Source organism: Phocoena phocoena, chromosome 2, assembly GCF_963924675.1.
Source record: "Phocoena phocoena chromosome 2, mPhoPho1.1, whole genome shotgun sequence".
NCBI lineage: Eukaryota > Metazoa > Chordata > Mammalia > Artiodactyla > Phocoenidae > Phocoena > Phocoena phocoena.
In genome coordinates, this window is record NC_089220.1 from 32,535,851 (window position 1) to 32,557,820 (window position 21,970).

Here is a 21,970-nt window from a genome sequence, read left to right on the forward strand (position 1 = left end):
GGGAGCAATATTACCAGAAGGAAAAACTGCACTATTGTTTTATTTTGTCTTCATTAAATCTTTGTGTAGTTTTAAAACTTTCAATTTCTAAAGCTAGTAAATTTGGATTAAGGTATAATCCTACCAGTAATTGATTGTGAATTTTTTTAGCTCATGAGGAATTCAGTTTTACTTACTGTAAAACAGCTTAACTTCCCATTTACAGTGACCATTTCTGTTTTGTTACAGGATCTGAATAGGTACTATGTTTATTTATCGGCATTATAGTTTAAAATTTGTGTATATGTGTTTAAGTTGCTGTTTGCAGACTTTCTGGTGCAGAAGGGTGTGTGCCAGGACTTGGGACCTTGTGAACAAGCGTGGCTACTGGAATGATGTCCTACACTGGATTCCAGCCCACTGGGGTGATTGTTAACGGCTGTGCTCCTCTTGTTTTCACATTCCTGCTTGTCTGCCTGCCACAGGCCCAGCAGTGCCTGAAGTGGACTGATCAGAATTTCTCTCTTCACAGAGCCCTTCTGCCTGGCCAACTACCCATCAGCCTTTCACAGTGTCATGTTCAACCCTGTGGAGCCCAGGTTATTGGCCACAGCCAATTCAAAGGAAGGAGTGGGACTCTGGGATATTCGAAAACCTCAGAGGTGAGCCCCCTTTATTCAGAAGTTGTTAAAAGTTTCCCCTGACTCAACTCTCAGGTAATGTCATCAGTCAGCAACAGTCTTGAGAACCTGGTTGGCAGTTGATCTCAGCTGGACATCTCCTAACATATCCCAGTGTCTCTGAAGCCAGGGGGACCCTATTTCCATGGGGCAGGCAGGGTGAGACATCCACACTCCTTGCTAAGGAGGAATCATAAATTGTAATCTGGACTCTAGACAGGATCAGTTCTAGGCAAACTTTGCAATGGCAGAGCTCTCTTCAGCACTACCTTCTATCTTTAGGTCCAGGGTTCCCCAAATGTATGGGAGGTCTTCTGGAGGAGTGATGGTGATTTGTTAAATGCATTGCCCCTGAACTGGGGATTCTTAACCCCGGGCTGAAGGGAATATGAGCTTCAGGAAGACTGTGAACCCCCAAACTGCATGGAAATTATATTGTGTATTCATCTAAGTATGTTTTTCTGAGAAGGGAGATTAGTTTTTTTCAGTTTCACAAAAGGACCAGTGACTGCAACAGTAAAGGTTAAGAGCCACTGCACTACAGTGTTAGGGACCTAATGTGTTCCCCTTCTGTTTGCATTATTAAAGAGTACACTTAGGACAATTCTGAGCTGATGATCCAAATCACTAATGGGGGAATTTCAGACATCATTAAGAGAAATATGTGGATGGGGCAAGTAGGAGCCTCTTTCATGTTCCTTAAATCCCATGGGGGAGAGATGACCTTTTATGGCATCTGTGCATGAAGCCGAACCTTGCTTTATGAAAGATTTGCATGCATTGCTAGCTCCTCTGAAAATTCTACATGGAGTTAACTTCCCACTTTAAGGTACTATTGCAGAAGAGTATCATGGAAAGTAAGCGAGGCTATGACTTATTTCATGGGCCTCGGATGAAAGGGGCAATTGAGTACAGAGGATTACCTTCCTTGGTGATTTTTAATTCTAGCTAATTCTCTCCATGGGGCAGTCTGGTGAGGTTGGATCTATGGCAGATCTGTGTAGCCCAGAAGGGGATCCCTGGTGTTGAGCAGGGCTCCCTGAGGCTCCATAGGGCAGCAGAGGTTTCTCCTGCTCTCTGTTGCCTATGCACCTGGCTCTTCCTTTTCCATGTGGCTGAAATGCGTGTAGTAGCAGGACCCCTGTTGTGCATTTACGCTGTGTGCTGAGGGAGGCTTGTTCTCTGCCAGGAAGACAGTCTCCTGTGTTCGGCCCAAGCCTCCTCTGCCACTTTGGGCTCTTCAGGAACAACTGTTCTGCCTTGTCCTTATCACAAAAGGCAGAATTTGGACTAAAGATGCCAGCTTTCTCCCAACCTGCTATCTCCCATCTGAGAATGAATAGCTGGCAACTGGAGTGAGCTCTGAGCTATTCATCCCCAGTGGAAAGCTTGAGCAGTTCATGATGTTAGCAGTGTCTTGAGAGAAGAGGGGGGTTGAACGTTAATGCTTCTCCTGATTTTCCCCTACCAGCTTCTTACTGTGCATTATATTGGGGCCCTCCTCCCCTTTTTACTTGTCTCCTCACTAAACATGGCTTCTTTCTTTTTAAAAAAATTCTGAGATTTCTGCTTTACTTTTATAGTAACATTTATTAGATTTAAGGTCTATATCCAGAAAAGTGTAATGAATAGAAAAAAAAGATAGAAAAAGAAAATCCCATCTCAAGATTATCTCTGTTGCTTGTATGTTTTTTAAATGTTTTCCATCAATACAGTACTTCTCTTTCCTGGTCTCTAGTCACTATCTCCAAAAGTAACTACAGTAAACAGTTTCTTATGTATCTGTCCAGAACATAACTTAATGTGTGTAACTCACATAAGGAATATATATCCTTAAAAGAATTTAGACTAAAGGAACCACATAATAATACCACTGTGCTCAGCTTCTTTTTCCAATTAATAATATGTCTTGGAGCTTTTTTCATGTAAGCACTTGCAAATCTAGCACATTCTGTTAATGGCTACATGGTATTCCATTCATGTGATGTACCCAGCATCCAGACTTCTTGTTTCCTGTTTGGGCCATTATAAACTATGCTTCACTGACCCTGATCACATGTCTATCTTGGCCTACCTTTGCAAAAATATCTAGGTAATTGCTGCATCAAACAAAGAGTGTATGTTTTTACATTTTTTATTAAAATTGTCAAATCTTCCCACGACCACAAAAGGCTGCACTGATTTACAAACCTACCAACTGTGCATGAGACTACATGCATCTCCAGACCGTCATGAACACTTAAACTGTTGCAGGTCTTATGGGGGAAAAATATCTTCTTGTTTTGATTACTTCTTCATTTATGGGTGAGGTTATGTGGTTTCTTTGGTAACCTATAGTTTTCAAAGCCCATGTGGGAGAAAAGTCATCTAGTAAAGCTAATTGGCAATCTTGACTGATTCCTTTTTTAGAATGAAAGGAGGAGCACAGTGCTGTGGAGACTAGGATGTTTTTACCTGTTTCTTTCAACTTTTCTAAGGTTTTTTGGTTATGAGGCAGAAAAAGGGTATGAAATATTCTTGAGGTCCTGTTTTTCACATCCACTAGTGTTTGGGGATTAAACTGCAGATCTTTTCTGTTTGAATTTTCTCAGTGCAAGTTGGTATGGGGAGAAGGAGACGGCCCTTTGTCTTTTCCATGCAGGATTAATTATGCTGAGTTGCAATGGATGATTTGTCTCCTAAACACAGCTGCCTAGAAACCCCAACCCAGATCTTGGGACAATTCTGAATTGCCTGGGAGGACAAGCCTGGAACAGGAGAGATGATCTATTTCAGGGATACTTAAAGTCTAGGGAAAGATTTTAGGGAATTTGTGAACCCCTTGTAATTGCAGGTAAAATCATGTGTGCTTGTGTATCTGAGTGAGCACACGTGGCATTTTTTTCTAGGGACAAGGAGAGCTTTTACCAGGTTCTCATAGAGACCTTTGAACCCCAAGAGGATGAGTCACTCAGTGTTCTAAAGATTCTTGATTTGGAGCCTGTTGTGGTTCCTTAGCAGGCTTCTAAGTAACTTCCAGCTTGTAGTAGCTTGGGCACATGTGTGAATTCTGGGCCTTTTCAAGTGGCCCACTGGCTCCCTAGAAACAAATATATCTCTGTGGAACAATAAGGGGGGCTCACATTGAATATCTTTCCCTTCCTACCTTACCTTATGGGTGGTTCCATGCTGGAACGGTTTCCCTGCCCTACCCCAAGCCTAAGCTGTGTCTCTCCACTTCAGCAGGTAGCCTATAGGAGTGTGAACGGGTTCATGTTTGTCCTACTACTGCCCTGAAATAAGCTGACTAGAGGGCTGGCTGGTAGAATAAAGTGTCAGCTCTAGAAGGGACTTCAGTTATCATCTGATCTGACTTCCTATTGTACGGATTGTAAAGGGAGGCAGAAGAGCTTGGTGGTTTAGAGTGTAGGATCTGAAGTACATCCTGGGTACAGAGCCAGGTAGTATACCTTAATAGCCATGTGATCTTGAGCATGTTACTTCACCTCTCAGTGCCTCATAATAATAAATAATAGCTAACATTTATTAAGCATTACATGCTGGGGATAATGACAGTTATATGAATAATTCCTTATTTAATCCTATGACACCCTTATGAAATAGATTCTATTATTCCTATTTTAATGATAAGGAAGTCAAGGTACAGAGAGGTGAAATAACATGCATATATGTGTATTATATCCTCCCCTGTATGTTCTAGTTTTCTTGCATCTATACCTCCTTGAAATAAAACTTTGTCAGAATTCCTCTCAAATTTTTTTAATACAGGCCTATCCAACTTTAGAGTCTGAGGCCTTTAGACTTTCTGCCTCCCTTTTCACTGTCTTCTGGCCCAGCCCCAGTCTTCATGCTGACTTCCCATGTTTCTCGCTCTCCTAACCCTGGAAACCCGCACATGCTCTTAATTTTTCTTTTGTAAAGCTTTAGAACAGAGGTTGTAAACTAGTTGCCCATAGGTCATATTCAACCCACGGAGATATTTTGCTTGGCCTACATGATGTAATAGTGTTTAGAAAATTACACAGAAAAAAATCACAGTTTTCTAACATCTCTTGAAAAATTCAAAAGATCTGATATCATTGGATCTTTATTCTCACATGGCAACAGTCAGCCGAAGTTGAATCATGGGTTCCTCTTTAAACCTTTGGGATGTGTTACAGGTTCCACCACTCCTTGATGTCTTAATCCGGGTGTGCTTCTCTCATTTATGTTACTTCCCTGCTCATGTAGTCATTGGAGCTTGAGGGTCTGCTTTGGGGATTTTAGTGGAAATGAGGGGGGCATAGCTGGGGAACTTGAGTATAAGTAACTGGATAAGAGAAAACTTCACATATACAAGTATACATTGCAAGTTTGGGCGAGGTTTGGTTTATTTCATTTAGATTATTTCTGCCGATGTCTTTTCACAACCATCCTCTCCTTTATCACTGCCAACATCCCAGTTATGATGTCTTGCTTGGACTATTGCAGTGGCCTCTGAACAGTTTTCAAAACTGAACTCCTTGAACACCCAAAGTGTTCAGGAAGAGTGAAGTTTTCCCTGCTGTTACTCTCCTTGTCTCACCGTTTTCATTGCCTGTTTTAGCTGTCTGTTCACTCACCACCTCTCTCCCTTCTCGTATCTTTAGTTTGTCAGTTTTTGTCAGGAACCGTTAGTTCTGTGACAGGTAACAATGTCTTGCTTTGACAAGGGTAATAAAGAGAGTGGTTCTTTCCCACTCAATAATAAAACTAGGGCAAGCCAGGAATTCCTGTAAAGACTTACCTTATAAGCTGGTGCTTTTACGTATTGTGTAAATGACACACTTGATCATGGGTAATGAGTGCAAATTCCTGCTCTCAGAAAGGAATTGCTTTTAGGAACTCACCTGGCTTTGGGGCCTAAATGTTCTCTCGGCCTGTACCAATCTTACTTCTGTAGAGACCAAGTTAAGTGTAACTCCTTGCCTTCTGAACAGCTAGGCAATCTCTGCCACATTGCATTTGAGGGCTACTCATACTATTATGGGAAAATAGAGCCCAAGTGTTCAACTTCAAAGGCCCGAAAAGGCATTTATACTCTGCTTTCTCTCTCTCCTCTCCCACTCACCCATCTTTACTATTTATATGTATATATCCAATACTCAGGCAAATGTCCCATCTATTGAAGCCTGTAATAAAAGCTTGTTTTTTTCCCCTAAGACTGTATATCTTTAAGTTCTGTATTTTTATTAATGTCACCATCACTCTTGTACTCATCGTGGCTAAAATCCTAGAGTCCCGTTTGACTCTTCAGTTTCTGCCTCCCTCTGCCATGACCAGCCTTGCTCTGTGTTAGTGCCTAGCCACTATTTTCAGTTCTTAAAGCCCCTGCCCTATTTCAGGTCCATATCACTGTTTCCATAAGGTGTTGACTACACTGGCTTCTTAACCTGCCTCTTGCTTCTGGCACATAGCACATGTCCTTAAACATCACTTCTGCCATTCCCCTACCCAGGAGCTTTAGTGGCTGCCTTTTATCTTTCTTCATGGCCATATCCCCTGAACCAATTATGCAGGATGCTCCAAGAAAATGTTTTTTTGGGAATGAATGTATGACCTAGTTTACTGGATGAAACAAAAACTCGTTATGCAAGCAGTCAACCCCTTCGCGGGTACCAGTGTCCCTTCTCCCCTTGTAACTCCTCCTCTGCATACAAACACACATAGAAGAGAATTTCTCCTTTTTTCTTGATTTTTCTTTTCCTATTCAAATCCTAGTTACCCCTCAAGGTCCAAGATCAAATGAAAGCCCATCAGTGCAGACGTCCTTGCTATGTCTCCCTGTTACATACTCTTAAAGCTTACTTTACTCGCTGTGTCCCCAGCATCTAGCCCAGTTTTGGCACAGAGTACATGCTGAATGAATGAAGCTTGCCCTCACTTCTAGCAGAAGGGATCGCTCTACCTAGAGCCTCTGTAAAGTATAATGCTTACGGCCTGTGGCATTCATGTTGCATGTCTCAGTCACCGCTTTTGCCATCATTGATTATCTTTCCTGTGACTGTTTTATCTCCAGACAGACCAGTATTATGCCTGTTATTTCCTTCCAGTGCTCAGGAATTACTTCTCAGGAAGGAAGCACTTGTCCTAATCTGTACTATTAATTCTCATGTTTTTCTGTGGATTTTTAAGGACAGAGCCATGTTTTATTTATTTTTAATCTCTATCAGCTAGCACAGTGCTTAGAATGTTCTGGACCCTTAGTAAATATTGAATGAGTACAGTGTTACATCATCCCCAAATAGTATGTATTCTCAAAGCTAGCTTTCTGTAATGTTTCCATTAACTCCCTGAGTGTAATGGCATGGATCAAAATGTCATCTGTAGGGAATAAATCCTTAGAGGAGGTTGTAAGGGTTCTTCTGGGGCTTTGGACACCTGTCAACTAGTGATGTATGGAAGTCAAGGATTCTGGCAAAATTGCTTTCTGGCTTTTGGGCCACAAGGTGGAGCTCTAGAATCAGCTTTGGCCACTAGAAGATACCAGGGCCCCAGTATCCTAACCCAGTGATTCTCAAACTTTAGAGGGCATCAGAATCACCTGGGGAGGTTGTTAACGTGCCGCTTCCTAAAGCACAGACCCAAAGATTGAACTGTTGATCTGGGGCAGAACCTGTGAATCTGCCATTTTTTAATACACACCCCAGGTGATCTGACAACTTTGCTTATCCTTCAAGGTGGAAGCTGTGATTATTCAGAGGTCTGTTGAATTTGCTGCTGTGTTCATTTGGACCCAGGGTCTTTGGGCTTTAGGCCAGAGCTTCCCTGTGTCCATTCATTCTCACCAGTGTGCCTTTTTATAGAAAGAGACTTAGCTTCAGACCAGAGCATCTGGGGAATGCCTGGTGAACGGATGGGAGTTGTGGAAGCATGTTCCAGTTCATATCCTCCCTTTAATTCTCCCCAACTCTTGTTATTCAGGAGGAGGTGATATCAAATTCCTAAATCAAATACACTTTATTTTAAAATCAAATCTTGACTTTTTCTTCTTTTTAAAAAGCTTTTTATATTAAGAAATTCACATACACATATATATATGTAGAATTGTAAAATAAACTCCATTATACCTAGCACCCAGCTTCAATTAACCCATTGACAATCTTATTTCATTTATTCTTCCTCTGTGACCTCCCTTCCCAGTTATTTTGGATCCATTTCCATGTAGCATTATATCATTTCCTCTATAAATACTTTAGTATGTATCTCTGAAAGATGTTCTTTTCTAAAAATTGAGATAAAATTTACATAACATAAAATTAACTATTTTAAAGTGAAAACTTGGGCTTCCCTGGTGGCGCAGTGGTTGAGAGTCCACCTGCCGATGCAGGGGACATGGGTTCGTGCCCTGGTCCAGGAAGATCCCACATGCCGCAGAGCGGCTGGGCCCGTGAGCCGTGGCCACTGAGCCTGCGCATCCGGGCATTTATCCAAGAGAGAGGAAAACTTACTTTCATACAGAAACTTGAACATGAACGTTCATAGCTGCTTTATTCATAATAGCCAAAAGCGGGAAGCTACCCATATGTTTTTCAATGGGTGAATAGTTTAAAAACAGAAAAAACTGTAGTACATTTATACCATAGAATACTACTCAGCAATAAAAAACAGTGAACTATTGATACATGCAACAATTTGGATAAACCGTAAGTGAATTATGCTACATGAAAAAGCCAATCTCAAAAGGATACATACTGCATGATTCCATTTATATAACATTCATGGGAGAATATAATTATAGAGGTGGAGAACAAATTAGTCATTGCCAGGTGTTAGGGTTAGAGGTAGAGGGGGTGGATGTGACTATAAAAGGGTGGCACAAGGAAGTCTTGTGGTGATGGTACAGATAAGTATTGTGGTTACATGAAGTTATACAAGTGATAGAATTGCACAGAGCTACACACACACACACAAATGAGTGCATGTATAACTGACAGAATCTGAGTAAGCTCTATAGATTGTACCAATGTAAATTTCCTTGTTTTGACATCATACTGTAGTTATGCAAGGTGGTAACATTGGGAGAGTCTGGGTAAAGGGTTCAAAGAACCTTGTTGATTTTCTATTTATAGTATCACGTCATCAGCAAACAGTGACTGTTTTACTTTTTCCTTTCCAATTTGGGTTCCTTTTATTTCTTTTTCTTCTCTGATTGCTGTGGCTAGGACTTCAAAACTATGTTGAATAAAATTGGCAAGAGTGGGCATCCTTGTCTTGTCCCTGATCTTAGAGGAAACACTTTCAGCTTTTCACTGTTGAGTATGATGTTAGCTGGGGCTTTATTGTATTTTTGTGTTGAGATATGTTTCCTCTATGCCCACTTTCTGGAGAGTTTTTATCATAAATGGATGTTGAATTTTGTCAAAAGCTTTTTCTGCATCTCTGTTGAGATGACCATATGATTTTTATTCTTTGCAAATTCTTTTTACAAGAAAATTTATTTGCAAATTCCTCTGAATCTATAATTATTTCAAAATAAAAAGGTAAATGCAAGTACCACATAATAACATTCTCCTTTTAAAACTGTCAGTAAGGCTAAAGTTCCTTCTGACTACCTCTTCCAGTCCTGGTCCCCTGCCCCCTCCTCTGGGGGTAATGAGTGTTAGGAGTTTGTAGTATATGCTTCCAGAACTTTTTCTTTGCTTTTATATGCTTATACATGTACCCATAGAAAATATATGATTTTTGTTTCTATATGCATGTATGCTTTTCACACAAATGATGTACCACTCTGCAGTTATTCTACAACTTGACTATTTCACCCATCAGCGTATGTTGGGGATTTATCTATACTAACGTATCCAGATTTATCTCATTTCTTTTGCCAGTTAAGAATTTGAGTCAACTCTCTGACTCTCTCTGTTAAGAGTCAGCTTAGATTTTTCTTCTAGGAAGTCTTTTGTGACTGCTCCCCCTCCTGTGTACCCAGTGGAGGGTAGATATTCTTCCTATGTCTCTCACAGCACATATTCCCCTTCTTAGAACACTATTCATGTTACAGAAGGAAACTGTTGGTTTTCTTGTCCCTGATTAGTTCTTGAAAGTGTCCTTTCATCTTATTTCATCTTTAAATTCATGTGCCTAGCATATTGTCTAGAATAGTTAGCAGGTATTCAATAAATGTTTATTCAGTAAAGGCATGCCTGAATATATGAGTTACTGAACTACAGGGAAGGGTATGAAGTGAATTACTTAGATGAATCCTTCTGGCCCTGATGCATTGTTATATGATGCTATTTTTTTTTTTGCTGGGTGGAATAATCCATCTCCAGAGTGTATTCTGTGAAATCTTGTTGAACCAAGAAGCAGAAAACAACTTGTTGGCCCTATTTCTGCTGCTTATTTGTTGTATGGTTAAAGCCAAGTCACATAAGCATTCAGGACCTAGGTCTCCTCCACTTTGAGATGAGAATAATGTTACCTTCACTGTCCACCTACAGGATTAATACAAGGATTAGATGATACAATTTACAAACAAACATCTTGGAAATTAATTTTTTATACATCTTTATTTTTTAAATTTTATTTATTTATTTATTTTTGGCTGCATTGGGTCTTCATTGCTGCGCACAGGCTTTCCCTAGTTGCGGCGAGCATGAGCTACTCTTCGTTGTGGTGTGCGGGCGTCTCATTGCGGTGGCTTCTCTTGTTGTGGAGCACAGGCTCTAGGCATGTGGGCTTCAGTACTTGTGGCTTGTGGGCTCTAGAGTGCAGGCTCAGTAGTTGTGGCACACAGGCTTAGTTGCTCTGTGGCATGTGGGATCTTTCCTGGACCAGGGCTCGAACCCGTGTCCCCTGCATTGGCAGGCAGATTCTTATCCACTGTGCCACAAGGGAAGTCCCTATACATCTTTATTAAAGTATAATTGCTTTACAATGTTTTGTTCGTTCCTGCTGTATAACAAAGTGAATCAACTATATGTATACATATATCCCCATATCCCCTCCCTCTTGCGTCTCCCTCCCACCTTCCCTATCTCACCCCTCTAGGTGGTCACAGAGCACTGGGCTGATCTCCCTGTGCTATGCAGCAGCTTCCCTCTAGCTATCTGTTTTACATTTGACAGTGTATATATGTCAGTGCTACTTTCTCACTACGTCCAAGCCTCCCCATCCCCCTCAAGTCTATTCTCAACGTCTGCATCTTTATTCCTGCCCTACCACTAGGTTCATCAGTACCGTTTTTCTTGATTCCATATATATGCATTTAGCATATGGTATTTGTTTTTCTGTTTCTGACTTACTTCACTCTGTATGACAGACTCTAGGTCCATCCACCTCACTGCAAGTAACTCAGTTTCGTTCCATTTTATGGCTGAGTAATATTTGGAAATTAAATTTAATGAAGAACTTGTGGCTTCTTCAAGGGTATCTATCGTGATTTGATTCCTTCAGTGAATTCTTCATAGTTTGAACTTTTTATTTTGTGACCTTAGGTTTGACCCCTTGTATTTTATCTGGTGTGAGTCACGTATTTTAGATGGGGATGTCTTCATACACTCTTTAATAATCTTGGCTTCATTTATCCATGAATTTGCCCACGTATAGAAGACTTTCCAAGAACATTGCTAATGTTTCTGAATTCTACATTAAAAACTTTGTGTTTTGAATCAGTTTTTTATTCCAATAATACAACTTTGCCATTTATTTATGGGTGCTTGGGAAGTGGAATGGTGGATCTGCAGAATGAAATCAAACTAGGTGTAGTTTCAGATCTGACCTGGTACTATGTCCAGTGCTAACCAAGGGAGGCCTGTTTAGTACTTAAAAACCTTTCAAAGGAGGGATATTATTTGCCTTCATTGAGAAGGATGGTGAGGGACACTGAAATTTTCAGAGTCCTTTGAAAATTTTTGTTTAACTATCATTATATGAATTTAAAACAATGATTTAATTTCAGATTTGCATCTACACCAGAATCCTGTGGGGCAGCATATTATTTGAAGTTTCAGTTAAGAAGCTCTTTAAATTCCCCACTGTCATACTCTTCTCAAAGCTATCTTCTGTGGTCCCTTAATTAAAGAGGGAGTATGTTTGAGATGACATTTTAGAATGATGTATTTTCTTCTGATTACAGAAGTTCATGTTCATTGTAGGAAAACTTGGAAAATAAAATGAAAGGTATAAAAAAAATTACCTAAATGCTGTAGTCTAATTAACATATCTTCTTGTTGGTCTCAGTACATCCATCAATCCCAATGTTTATCACTATCTATCCTTAGACATAATTGGATAGGGCATGTATTCAAAGCCTGTAGAATTCACTGTCTACCTTCTGAAACCTGATAGATAAATTTTCTTTTTTTAGCTTGTAATTGACTTCCTAAAGTTTAAGTATTAATTTTCCTTTTGAACTTTTATTTTACAAATATCAGAAACTTGCTTTAAAATACAAGATAAAATTATGATACCTGTTTACCTGTTAAAGTCTTCCTTCTTGTTAGCTGCTTATTAGCAGGTAGATAAATTTAACTCATTTGAAGGACGTGTGGTGGTGTCAGTGAGGAGGAAAAGACCTAAGTGGTCATTGGCAAATCATTTTACTTTCTAGGCCACAGTCCTTTGCCTGTGAAAGAAAACTTTGACTCCGATGATCTTCAAGCCTCCTGCTATTTCTCTGATTTTTATGTTGCTCTTCTGCTTGCCTCTCAAGATTAGACTTTGTGGGCAGACAAATGTCAGGAGCCAGGTGAACCTTTGTGGAGCCTGTTTTGTTTAATGTTCTAAGTCAGGTTTTTCAGATTGCTACTCATGATCCATTAGATCATGCAGCATCTACTTATTGAATGCCTATTATGTGTCTGGCACTGTTTAGGCACTTGGGATGCACAGGAAAAGATACAAAAGTTAATAGTCTAGTGGAAAAGGACAAATAAGAAACAAAAATAAGTACGTAAAAATATATGGTATGTAAGATGGTGATTCATGTAGTAGAGAAAACTAAGCAGGCAAGGGAGAGAGGGAGCATTGGGGAAGTTGCATTTTTGCATAGGGTATATCAGGAAAGGCTAATTGAGAAGGATATTTGAATAAAGAGTTAAGTGAACGAACCATGCTCATATCTGGGGAGGAACGTTCCCTCAGGATTTGCAAGTGCAAAAGCCCTAAAGCAGAAACATGTCTGACGTATTCTAGGAGCAGGAAGGAGGCATCATGTGGTTGAAGCAGAATAAGGTAAAATGAGAGCTAGGGGGCAGAGCCAGAGACATAGGGATCGAGGGGCTGTCTAGGGCATTGTTGGCATTATAAAGAATTTGGGTTTGGGGGACTTCCTGGCGGTCCAGTGGTTAAGACTCTGTGCTTCCAATGCAGGGGGCGTGGGTTCCATCCCTGGTCAGGGAACTAAGATGCCACATGCCACGTGGCGCGGCCAGAAAGTTAAATGAGTAAGTAAGTAAATAAATAAATAAAATTTAAAACCTTAAAAAGAAAAAAAAGAATTTGGGTTTTAATCTGGTTGAACTGGGAAGCCACTGGCAGGTTTTCAGCAAAGGAATGATGTGATCTTGACTCATGGATCAGCATGACTGGCTGTCTTGTTCAGGATGAAATGAAGCATGGGCCAAGAGTGGAAGCAAGGAGATAAGATAGGAAGCTCTTTCAATAATCCATTGGGCCGTGAAATTAATTTAGATGGTCACAAGTATTTATTAGATAGAAAATGGAAAATAGAAAATCAGTGCATTGCACACAGCAGACAGTAAGTTGTTTAATGAATTTATGCTAAATAAATGTGAGTGTACTGGAATGCAGTATAAGATGTACTTACTACAAAGGTTTACGATAAACAAGTTTGAAAGCCATTATCCTAAGACATTTATACTGTTGCCAACTAGAGGTGACTTTGGTTTTTGGACACATTCTCAGTAAGTGGCTCCTGTATGAAATAAGCCATCTTCCTATAATCATGTCTCATCGGTCAGCACTTTGGCCTTCTCTCCCCTTTCCTTTGCATTCCTCTCTTCTCTTGTTTTCAACTGTTTGCATAAGTGTTCTTGTAGAAGATACCAAATTGTATTTGTTGTTTTCAGACCCTCTTCTGCTTAGGATTTTTTCTAGACTTTGCCTCTTTCCCCTTTAACATTCCTCTAGCTTTGTGGCCTTGTATCCTGGCAGTCAGCACACGCACCCAGTTTCTCCTCCTGCCATCAGGGTCTGCCTGTTTATCTGCCTGTATTCCCACCCACTCCTTCTGCACTGTTACTGTTGCTGTAGCAACTGCCATCTCAGTCTCCCCCTTCCCCTGGCTTTTTTCTTCCTCCTGCCAACCACTATTCATTAAACTCTTCCTCTCCAGTTTTCTACACTGTGAGGTCAGGGCTGATGCTATGTAACATCTGTCAGACGGTAGGGCCAAGAATAGCTTAAGATAAAGATTAAATGACTGCTTACAAAACCCCTCTCTGTTTTTCCACAGCTCAGAGTAAAGGGGGGTTTTGAATAAGCAGGTCATCTGATGAACTGAGATGACTAAATGCTGAGTCCCTAATTCCGTAGAAATGTCATGAGTGTCCAAGAACAAAACTGTTATGGCACTGCTTCTTAATTCATTTTGAGATCTTGCAGAAGGTTGAGATCTTGGTTGGTTTTATGTGGCTTTTGGGATCCTCTCAGCCAAAGGCAAAACCGTGGACTGTATGTCACTTGAACTCTGGGTATGTCCCTGTTCTGGAAGGTGATGATTAGAGGCACTGCAATACCTACCATCCATGTTTGCTTCATGGAGGGACTAGATATGCCATTTGATTACCTGAAGATCTTTTTATCAGAAATTTAGTCTAGCACTTTTGCTGACCTCATTCAGACTTAAATTTCTGGATGTTCAAAAAGGGAAGGAAATTTTACCATGGACACTGAACCTGTATCTATATTTCAACCCAGAGAGGCTTGGCAGTGGATCATGTTCTGAAGAAAATAAGTTTGTTTAGTCACAGATGACAATGTGTCTTTCTCAGGCTTATTGTCCAATAGTTCTGGTTTCCTCTAGAGAAGTCTCAATCTTGGAACTGAGGACTGTATTAGAAAAAACAAAAGAGAAAGCCCAGGTTCTTCTCCTTCCAACTCACATAAAAGAAATGGTTAAGGAAAATGTGGTAGGGACTTCCCTGGTGGTCCCACGGTTAGGACTCGATGCTTTGACTAACGTGGCCACAGGTTCAATCCCTGGTCGGGGAAGTAAAATCCCACAAGTGCACGCACAGCACAACCATTTGAAAACAAAGGAAGATGTGGTATATATATGCAATGGAATACTACATAGCCATAAGAAAGAATGAAATAATGCCATTTGCAGCGACATGGATGGACCTAGAGATTGTCATACCAAGCGAAGTAAGTCAGAAAGAGAAAAACATAACCATATGATATCACTTATATGTGGAATCTAAAATATGATACAAATTAACTTATTTACAAAACAGAAACACACTCACAGACATGGAAAACAAACTTATGGTTACCAAAGGAGAAAGGGGGTGGAGGAGGGATAAATTAGGAGTTTGGGATTAGCAGACACAAACTACTATGTATAAAATAGATAAACAACAAGGTCCTACTGTATAGCACAGGGGACTATATTCAATATCCTGTCATAAACCATAATGGAAAAGAATATGAAAAAATATATATATATATAAAACTGAATCACTTTGCTGTACACCAGAAACTTACAGAATGTTGTAAATCAGCTATATTTCAATTTAAAAAAAAAGGAAAGAAAAAGGTTAAGTGATCACCAAGATCTTGAACACACTTGAATGGAACTGATGTGGGCTGTGACTTTTTGAACTTTTTCACTTTTTACTTAATTCTTTCTAGTATCTTCTAGGATTTGTCATGTTCTCTGGGTTGTGTTATAGGAAGTACAAAATGCCCCTGTGTTCCTTATAGGTCATCCTGTCCTAAAGCAGAAACTGGAGGGGAGAGATTTTCCCCTACCCGTGGGACATTGAATTTGCCTCTCTCGTTGTCTGATACCAGCTCTGATGCCTGTGATTTGGAGTAGCAGTGCCTTGACTCCAAGTGTTTCACAGGTGTTAGGAAACTTTCACATAGAAACTCTGAAGAAATTCATGCCAGTGGGCTTTGGAAAATCTTGTTGGCACTGTCAATGAATTACTTAATCATGGATTTATGGAAATCTAGGTTCATGAAGCCAGATCTTGGAACGTTTACCAATGCTCTATCTTGTGCAGTACTTGATACTCCTAGTCACTTTTCTGGAAACAGCCTTGGCTTGTTTCTCTTCTGTTCCAAGACTTTAGCCTTGGCCAAAGACTTTTTAAATTTTTCTTTTTATCCCACCAAAGCAATAAAGAAGTCCAATTGAATATTTTTGAGGGGCCAAAAAGCAAAAACCTAGGGGAACACACTAGTGAGGAATATTTTCCTGATGTTCTCTTGCTTTTTGTCCTGCGTCTTCTGCATGCTGACCCTTGGATCACCTCCTACCCCATTCTTGTTGCATTTTATGACAAATTCTTGGTTGAAGATAGGCTGGGAATAGATTGCTTTTATTTTTCTTACAAGGATATTTTGGGGTTTTTTAAAATCTATTAACAATCATTTTACTTGCTTTTATCTTCTTTATTTTTTAATTTTTTTAACATCTTTATTGGAGTATAATTGCTTTACAATGTTGTTAGTTTCTGCTGTATAACAAAGTGAATCAGCTATATGTATACATATATCCCCATATCCCCTCCCTCTTGCGTCTCCCTTCCATCCTCCCTATCCCACTCCTCTAGGTGGTCACAAAGCACCGAGCTGATATCCCTGTGCTATGCAGCTGCTTCCCACTAGGGATATTTTGATTTGAACTCATTTTAACTTGTTGCTAGTCCTTTCAAGATACTGCTCATCTCATTTGGGTGTGTAATGGTGACCATTTCTCTGGAGGAGTGGAGATGGTGGCACCTCTGCTGTCAAGATTGAGGCATTCTTATGTACAGGTACCATCAGTTCTTCAAGAAGAAGTAAGAAATTTCTCCTTCAGGGAATGTGTTGAGGGCAGGAAAAAAAACATTTCAGGCATTGTTGGTAGAGTGGAACTCTGATCTTAAAAGGAATTAGAGTCCTTTCTGCTGTTAGACATGGGGCTGTAAAAAGTGCCATATTGTGTGGTTGGCTTTTCGCTGAGCCTCTAGTAATCTGCTTTCTCTCCACCTTATTTTCCCCTCTACACCTGCTGCCCCAAATTCCAAAATGGAACCATATTTTTCAAAGTGTGGTTTGAAAGTCACATGCATCATAATTAATTAAGGTTGCTTGTTAAATTCAGATTCCTGGGCCCACTTCTCAGACTGAATTAGAATATCTGGGGATGGATCCTGAGAATCTGCCTTGTTTTTTTTTTTTTGCCCATGTGGCTTGTGGGGTCTTGGTTTCCCCGACCAGGGATTGAACCATGCCCCCTACCGTGGAAGTGCGGACTTAACGACTGGACTGCTGGGGAAGTCCCAATCTGCATTTTTTAAAAGTCCCAGATGATTTATCATGCATCTTACCCTTGGAATCATAAACAACAGGATCTTTGACATTATCTTTATATCTTGACTGTGAGGGGAAACTGCTCCTAAGCCTTTTCTTCCTGATGACAAGACCATTCTTACCATTCTCAACAGGAGGAGCCAGCTGCAGAACCCCTGCTGAGAAATTACAGTTAATGTAGCTCACTTTCTGAATTTCAGGTGTCAGTCTATCCCTCTGAAAGGATTTTTGCACCCAAACATGAAGTATTCCGTTTTAGTAGCTGCTGCTACAGTTTTTTGGTAGCTGCACCCCTAAACTCTCTAGGAGCAAGATTCCTATGTACCTACCCTCCCTGTGTGAGAGAGAGGAGTTCCCTGCCCAGAAACTAAGAGAAAAGTTAGTGACTCTTGGGAGCCCACAAACAGACCCCTGTAGAGTGACGGCCAGATTGCAGACATAGGAGCTTGGGTGGGAATGGGATGGGCCCAGATGCCTGTCCTGGGCAGACTCCTGCAGGCCTGACTAGAATCTGCAGAGGAAGTTCCTGTTAACAAATGGAAAGGGTGTTGCCAGAGGCCCCAGCTTTCCTGTCAGGGATGCCTGAACTGATGCAATGCCCTGCCGCTGTGGCTGACCAAGTTTCTTTTTGTTGAGTCTTGTTCCCACCCCCAACTCCTCTTCAGTCCTACAGATACTGGTTTATTTGCACACTCCATGCTGATCTTGAATTGAAAGGCTCTCATTGTTTTTGAGATCAGTGTTTAGATAACACCACAGGCCTGTGGCAGCTAGGACACCCTGTAAAGGAAATGCCTGGGCTCTAACAGCCCCATCATTCATTCCCTGTATGTGAATGACTGTGGCCTGTGTTTAGGACATTATAAGAACATTGCTCTGCAGGGATTATTTATTGCTTGGGGACTGCAGGAGTACCTGGCTTCTTCTTGATGTTTAGAGTTCTAGGGACCGTTTTCTAAGTCACTTCTCTCTTTACTTCCCTTCCAAACGTAAGAGGATTAAAGTCTGTTTTGCCTAAGCCTTGTTTCCACACATACCTGCAGTACTAGAGCGTTCTTCCCTCTGGTGAGAAGACTGCTTTGGGGGACACAAGGACTCACTGTGGCTAGTGGAGGTGCAGAATGTTTTTATGATTAGGCCAGGTTGGCAGCTTCCTTTGTACTGTGGTCCAGGGCCTCCTTTTCCCATGGGATATCTGCTTTCTTTTTTAAAAAACATTATAGTAATAATCTCTTTAATTTGTATAGCGCTTTGCCAGTTATAAAGATTTACACCACATATCATTTCATTGTATCTGTATAATGATATAAATTTAACTGTATATAAAGAGTATATTAAAGAGTCTTCAGAACCAAAATTAATATCAGAGTTTCAGAGAAAAGATGATTTCTTGGATTTATGGTTAATACAACAGCATGTTGAAAAAACCAAAGTTGTGAATTCAGTTATGTCAAATGGTCAAACATGCTAACACTAATAGCAGGAGTAATTTATTCTCTGTAAAACCTATAGACACTATTATAATTGTAAATTACTTTTAATTCCTTTTTTTCACATTTATAAACCTTTTTTTTCCTCTTTTGGTTGTTTACAGGTTTTGTTTTTTTGGGGGGTTTTTTGGTTCAGTTTAGTTTTGTTTTTGAGATATCTCCTTTCTTGTCCCCTTAAACTTCTCCATCACTCTCTTGCCAGAAAAGAAATAAAAGAAAATGTGTTATATCCATTCAGTGTTAAATTTCTTCTGGTAACATATAGTTCTTTAAGTTTTCACTTGGTAAAATGCTATTAAAACTTCTTCCTTAAAAATGTTTCAAATAAATCTGGCAGGCTCTAATTTATGTATCTCAAGGCCCTTTCCAGCTCTGATTCCCTAAATTTATAAACTTTTTTTCTTAAACTACTAGAATCTCTTTTCATGACCACAGTGTCTTGTGAAGCAGAGTGAGTTAATAGCACTGATGTGGCCCTCATTTCTATAGCATTCTCCAATGCATATACTTTTTTAAAAATAAATTTGTTTATTTATTTTTGGCTGCATTGGGTCTTCACTGCTGCGCATGGGTTTTCTCTAGTTGCGGTGAGCGGGGGCTACTCTTCATTGCAGTGTGTGGGCTTCTCATTGCAGTGGCTTCTCTTGTTGCAGAGCACAGGCTCTAGGCACACGGGCTTCAGTAGTTGTGGCATGCGGGCTCAGTAGTTGTGGCTTGCAGGCTCTAGAGCACAGGCTCAGTAGTTGTGGTACACAGGCTTAGTTGCTCCATGGCATGTGGGATCTACCTGGACCAGGGCTCGAACCTGCGTCCCCTGCATTGGCAGGCAGATTCTTAACCACTGCACCACCAGGGACGTCCCTCCAGTGCATATACTTAATCTCACTTTCTTACCAGTAATTTCGTGTTCCAAGAATTAAAGAAAGAAAAGTTGGTTGACATGGACAATGAACCATCATCCCTCTATAATAAAATAGTGTCCGGGTAATCATAATCAAGGAGCCTGACTACTAGAAAGTTAAAACACACACCATTTGTTACTTAGTACTGTATAATTGTTAATGTTCACTGCCATCCTAGTTAACACATTGTAAGTATCTTCTGAGTCATCAAAGTAAATTATTTGGAACCATACTGTGTGACTTTTAAAAAACGTTATGAACGTTATGAAACTAAAGAAGAATACTGCGTGAACCAGATCATACCACTCTCTAGTAGAAGGTGGATAAATGGAATTATATATATTAGCCAAAGTATATTTTAAAGCTAAATATAAACTCTTCGGGAATTGTAAAGGGAAACAAGTCACCTTGCTTTTCTAATTGTTGTAACTGCTTGCTCTGTGTTTAATTTAAAATTTTTCTTTAATATTTATTCTTGAGTTGTGCCATATGGAATATAAAAATTCTCTGTAAGCAGATTGAAAATTCAAAAATAAATGTGTAAGCAATAAAGTGATTATTATTTTTTTAAAAATCCAGAATAAACTAGAATATCTTTTTTTGGCTGATGGTTCTTGTATCTCTAATTCAAAGGACAAATATATTCCTTAAATACCATCCATGATTAGCCAGTTAGTGTGGACACCACTGACTTCCCAGGGTCTTGACAAGTATCTATTTGTGTATGTAGCTCTGGTAAATAAAAGAACTAATCATTTTAATATGTCTCTTCTTTCAAGATGCTTGTATTATCCTTTTCCTATAAATTTACTGGTAATTTGCCTTTCAGAGATTGAAGAGGGGAACCACCAGGTTAAATAACTTGCTTTAATATAATCAAGGAGTCATCCCCGTCCTCTTTATTACCTTCTAGCCCACTGCATAAAAACAACTCTGCCAAAATTCAGATGTGCAAGCCTGACAGGAGGTCCTGGTACAAAATGCAGTGTTTTTTGCAGACTCTTGTCCAGCCTGCCTCATGCCTGATCCCTGTGCTTTCTGCCTTCCAGTTCTCTCCTGCGCTATGGGGGCAACCTATCCCTCCAAAGTGCCATGAGTGTGCGATTCAACAGCAACGGGACCCAGCTCCTGGCCCTGAGACGTCGCCTGCCTCCTGTGCTCTATGACATCCACTCCCGCCTGCCTGTGTTCCAGTTTGACAATCAGGGTTACTTCAACTCATGTACCATGAAAAGCTGCTGTTTTGCAGGAGATCGTGACCAGGTAAGTGCCTTCTGCCGCCTGCATCCCACACTCATGCTTTCCTCTCAGATTGTTCTTTCTGTACTGGTCTTTATTTCTCTTTAGCCATGTCAGGTAGAAACAGTTGAGGGGAAACAGTAAGTGTCTGGAGACATTCTGGCTTAATAGTGAGTTTTTCCATCAGAGCTGCCTTTGGGTAATATGAGGCACACACCATAAACCACAATATGGTTCTGAGCAACCTAGCTCTGCCAAGTTTGTGAACAGACTTTAAGATTCTAAGAGTGTGTCATTTCAAAAGAAAGGAGGAAGTCCATGGAAAATTAGCCTGCCAAAAAAAGACACCTTTTTTTTTTGTATCAGTGAAACACAATGATGTATGAAACACTGTAAGTACCCTCCAAGAGACATACATCCTGAATAGCCCCTTTGAATGGCACCTTTTTCTTGGATGAAATGGGCTGAGCAGCTTTGTTTGAGAGGAAGCCAGATGCTGACGTTTTTCCTTTTTATTGCCAGTATCACAACTGGGAAGGAGAACCCAAGCTGTGAGTTTCCAGCCTTTTCACAGATCAAGATGCTGTGAAATCGAGATGCTGATGTTGACTTAGAGCTGGCAGTTTAGAAACATACCTATACCTTCGCTATACCTGTCTCTCTTGGCCTAGAGTTCTGAAGTGGGTGTCAGTGAATGGATCAGTTGGACTGGTCTGAGTAATCAAGCTGAGTAAAGACAAATATAAAGAAAGATTGATCAAATAAATGGATAAATTTTTTTTTCTTAAACACAATAAATCTTATTGCCGTTTCACATCTAGATTGGAAAAACAGAAACCTTAGTCTTGCTAATTCTTAGTGTTCGCTTTGGATCCATCAACTGTGTTAAACTTTGACATACAATTCTCACATGCTGTACTCCACTGCTTTAAAGTTATTTGTGGGCAAGGGGCATAAAAGAAACAGTTCTTTGAGAACTTGTGAAGACCCTGCTTTTTGAAGGCAGTAGCTGGGGTTTTTCTCCCTAGCTGAGGTAGAGGCCCCCCGACATCATAGCTTAAAGATTAGCATATGTAGTAGGAGCACAATAAATGCTTTTTTACTTGAGTTGCATGTTAAAGAAACTGAGAATATCTTTTAAGTTGTCCAGGCTAGGAATTTCTCCTTTTATAAA

General features: G+C 40.2%; 1 protein-coding gene across 3 annotated transcripts in view; it reads left to right on the top strand.

The window, feature by feature from the left end:
- The window catches only part of DCAF5 (DDB1 and CUL4 associated factor 5), a 93,733-nt gene that overhangs the window by 29,834 nt on the left and 41,929 nt on the right, over positions 1-21,970 (top strand). For 2 of the 3 annotated variants that reach the window (XM_065872207.1, XM_065872208.1), the window contains exons 5-6: positions 512-641; positions 20,607-20,820. In XM_065872207.1, coding sequence (XP_065728279.1) covers positions 512-641; positions 20,607-20,820 — 344 coding nt within the window. Of the gene's footprint in view, positions 1-511; positions 642-20,606; positions 20,821-21,318; positions 21,352-21,970 lie in introns of those variants that run through there. The other variant, XM_065872209.1, reaches the window with a different exon arrangement.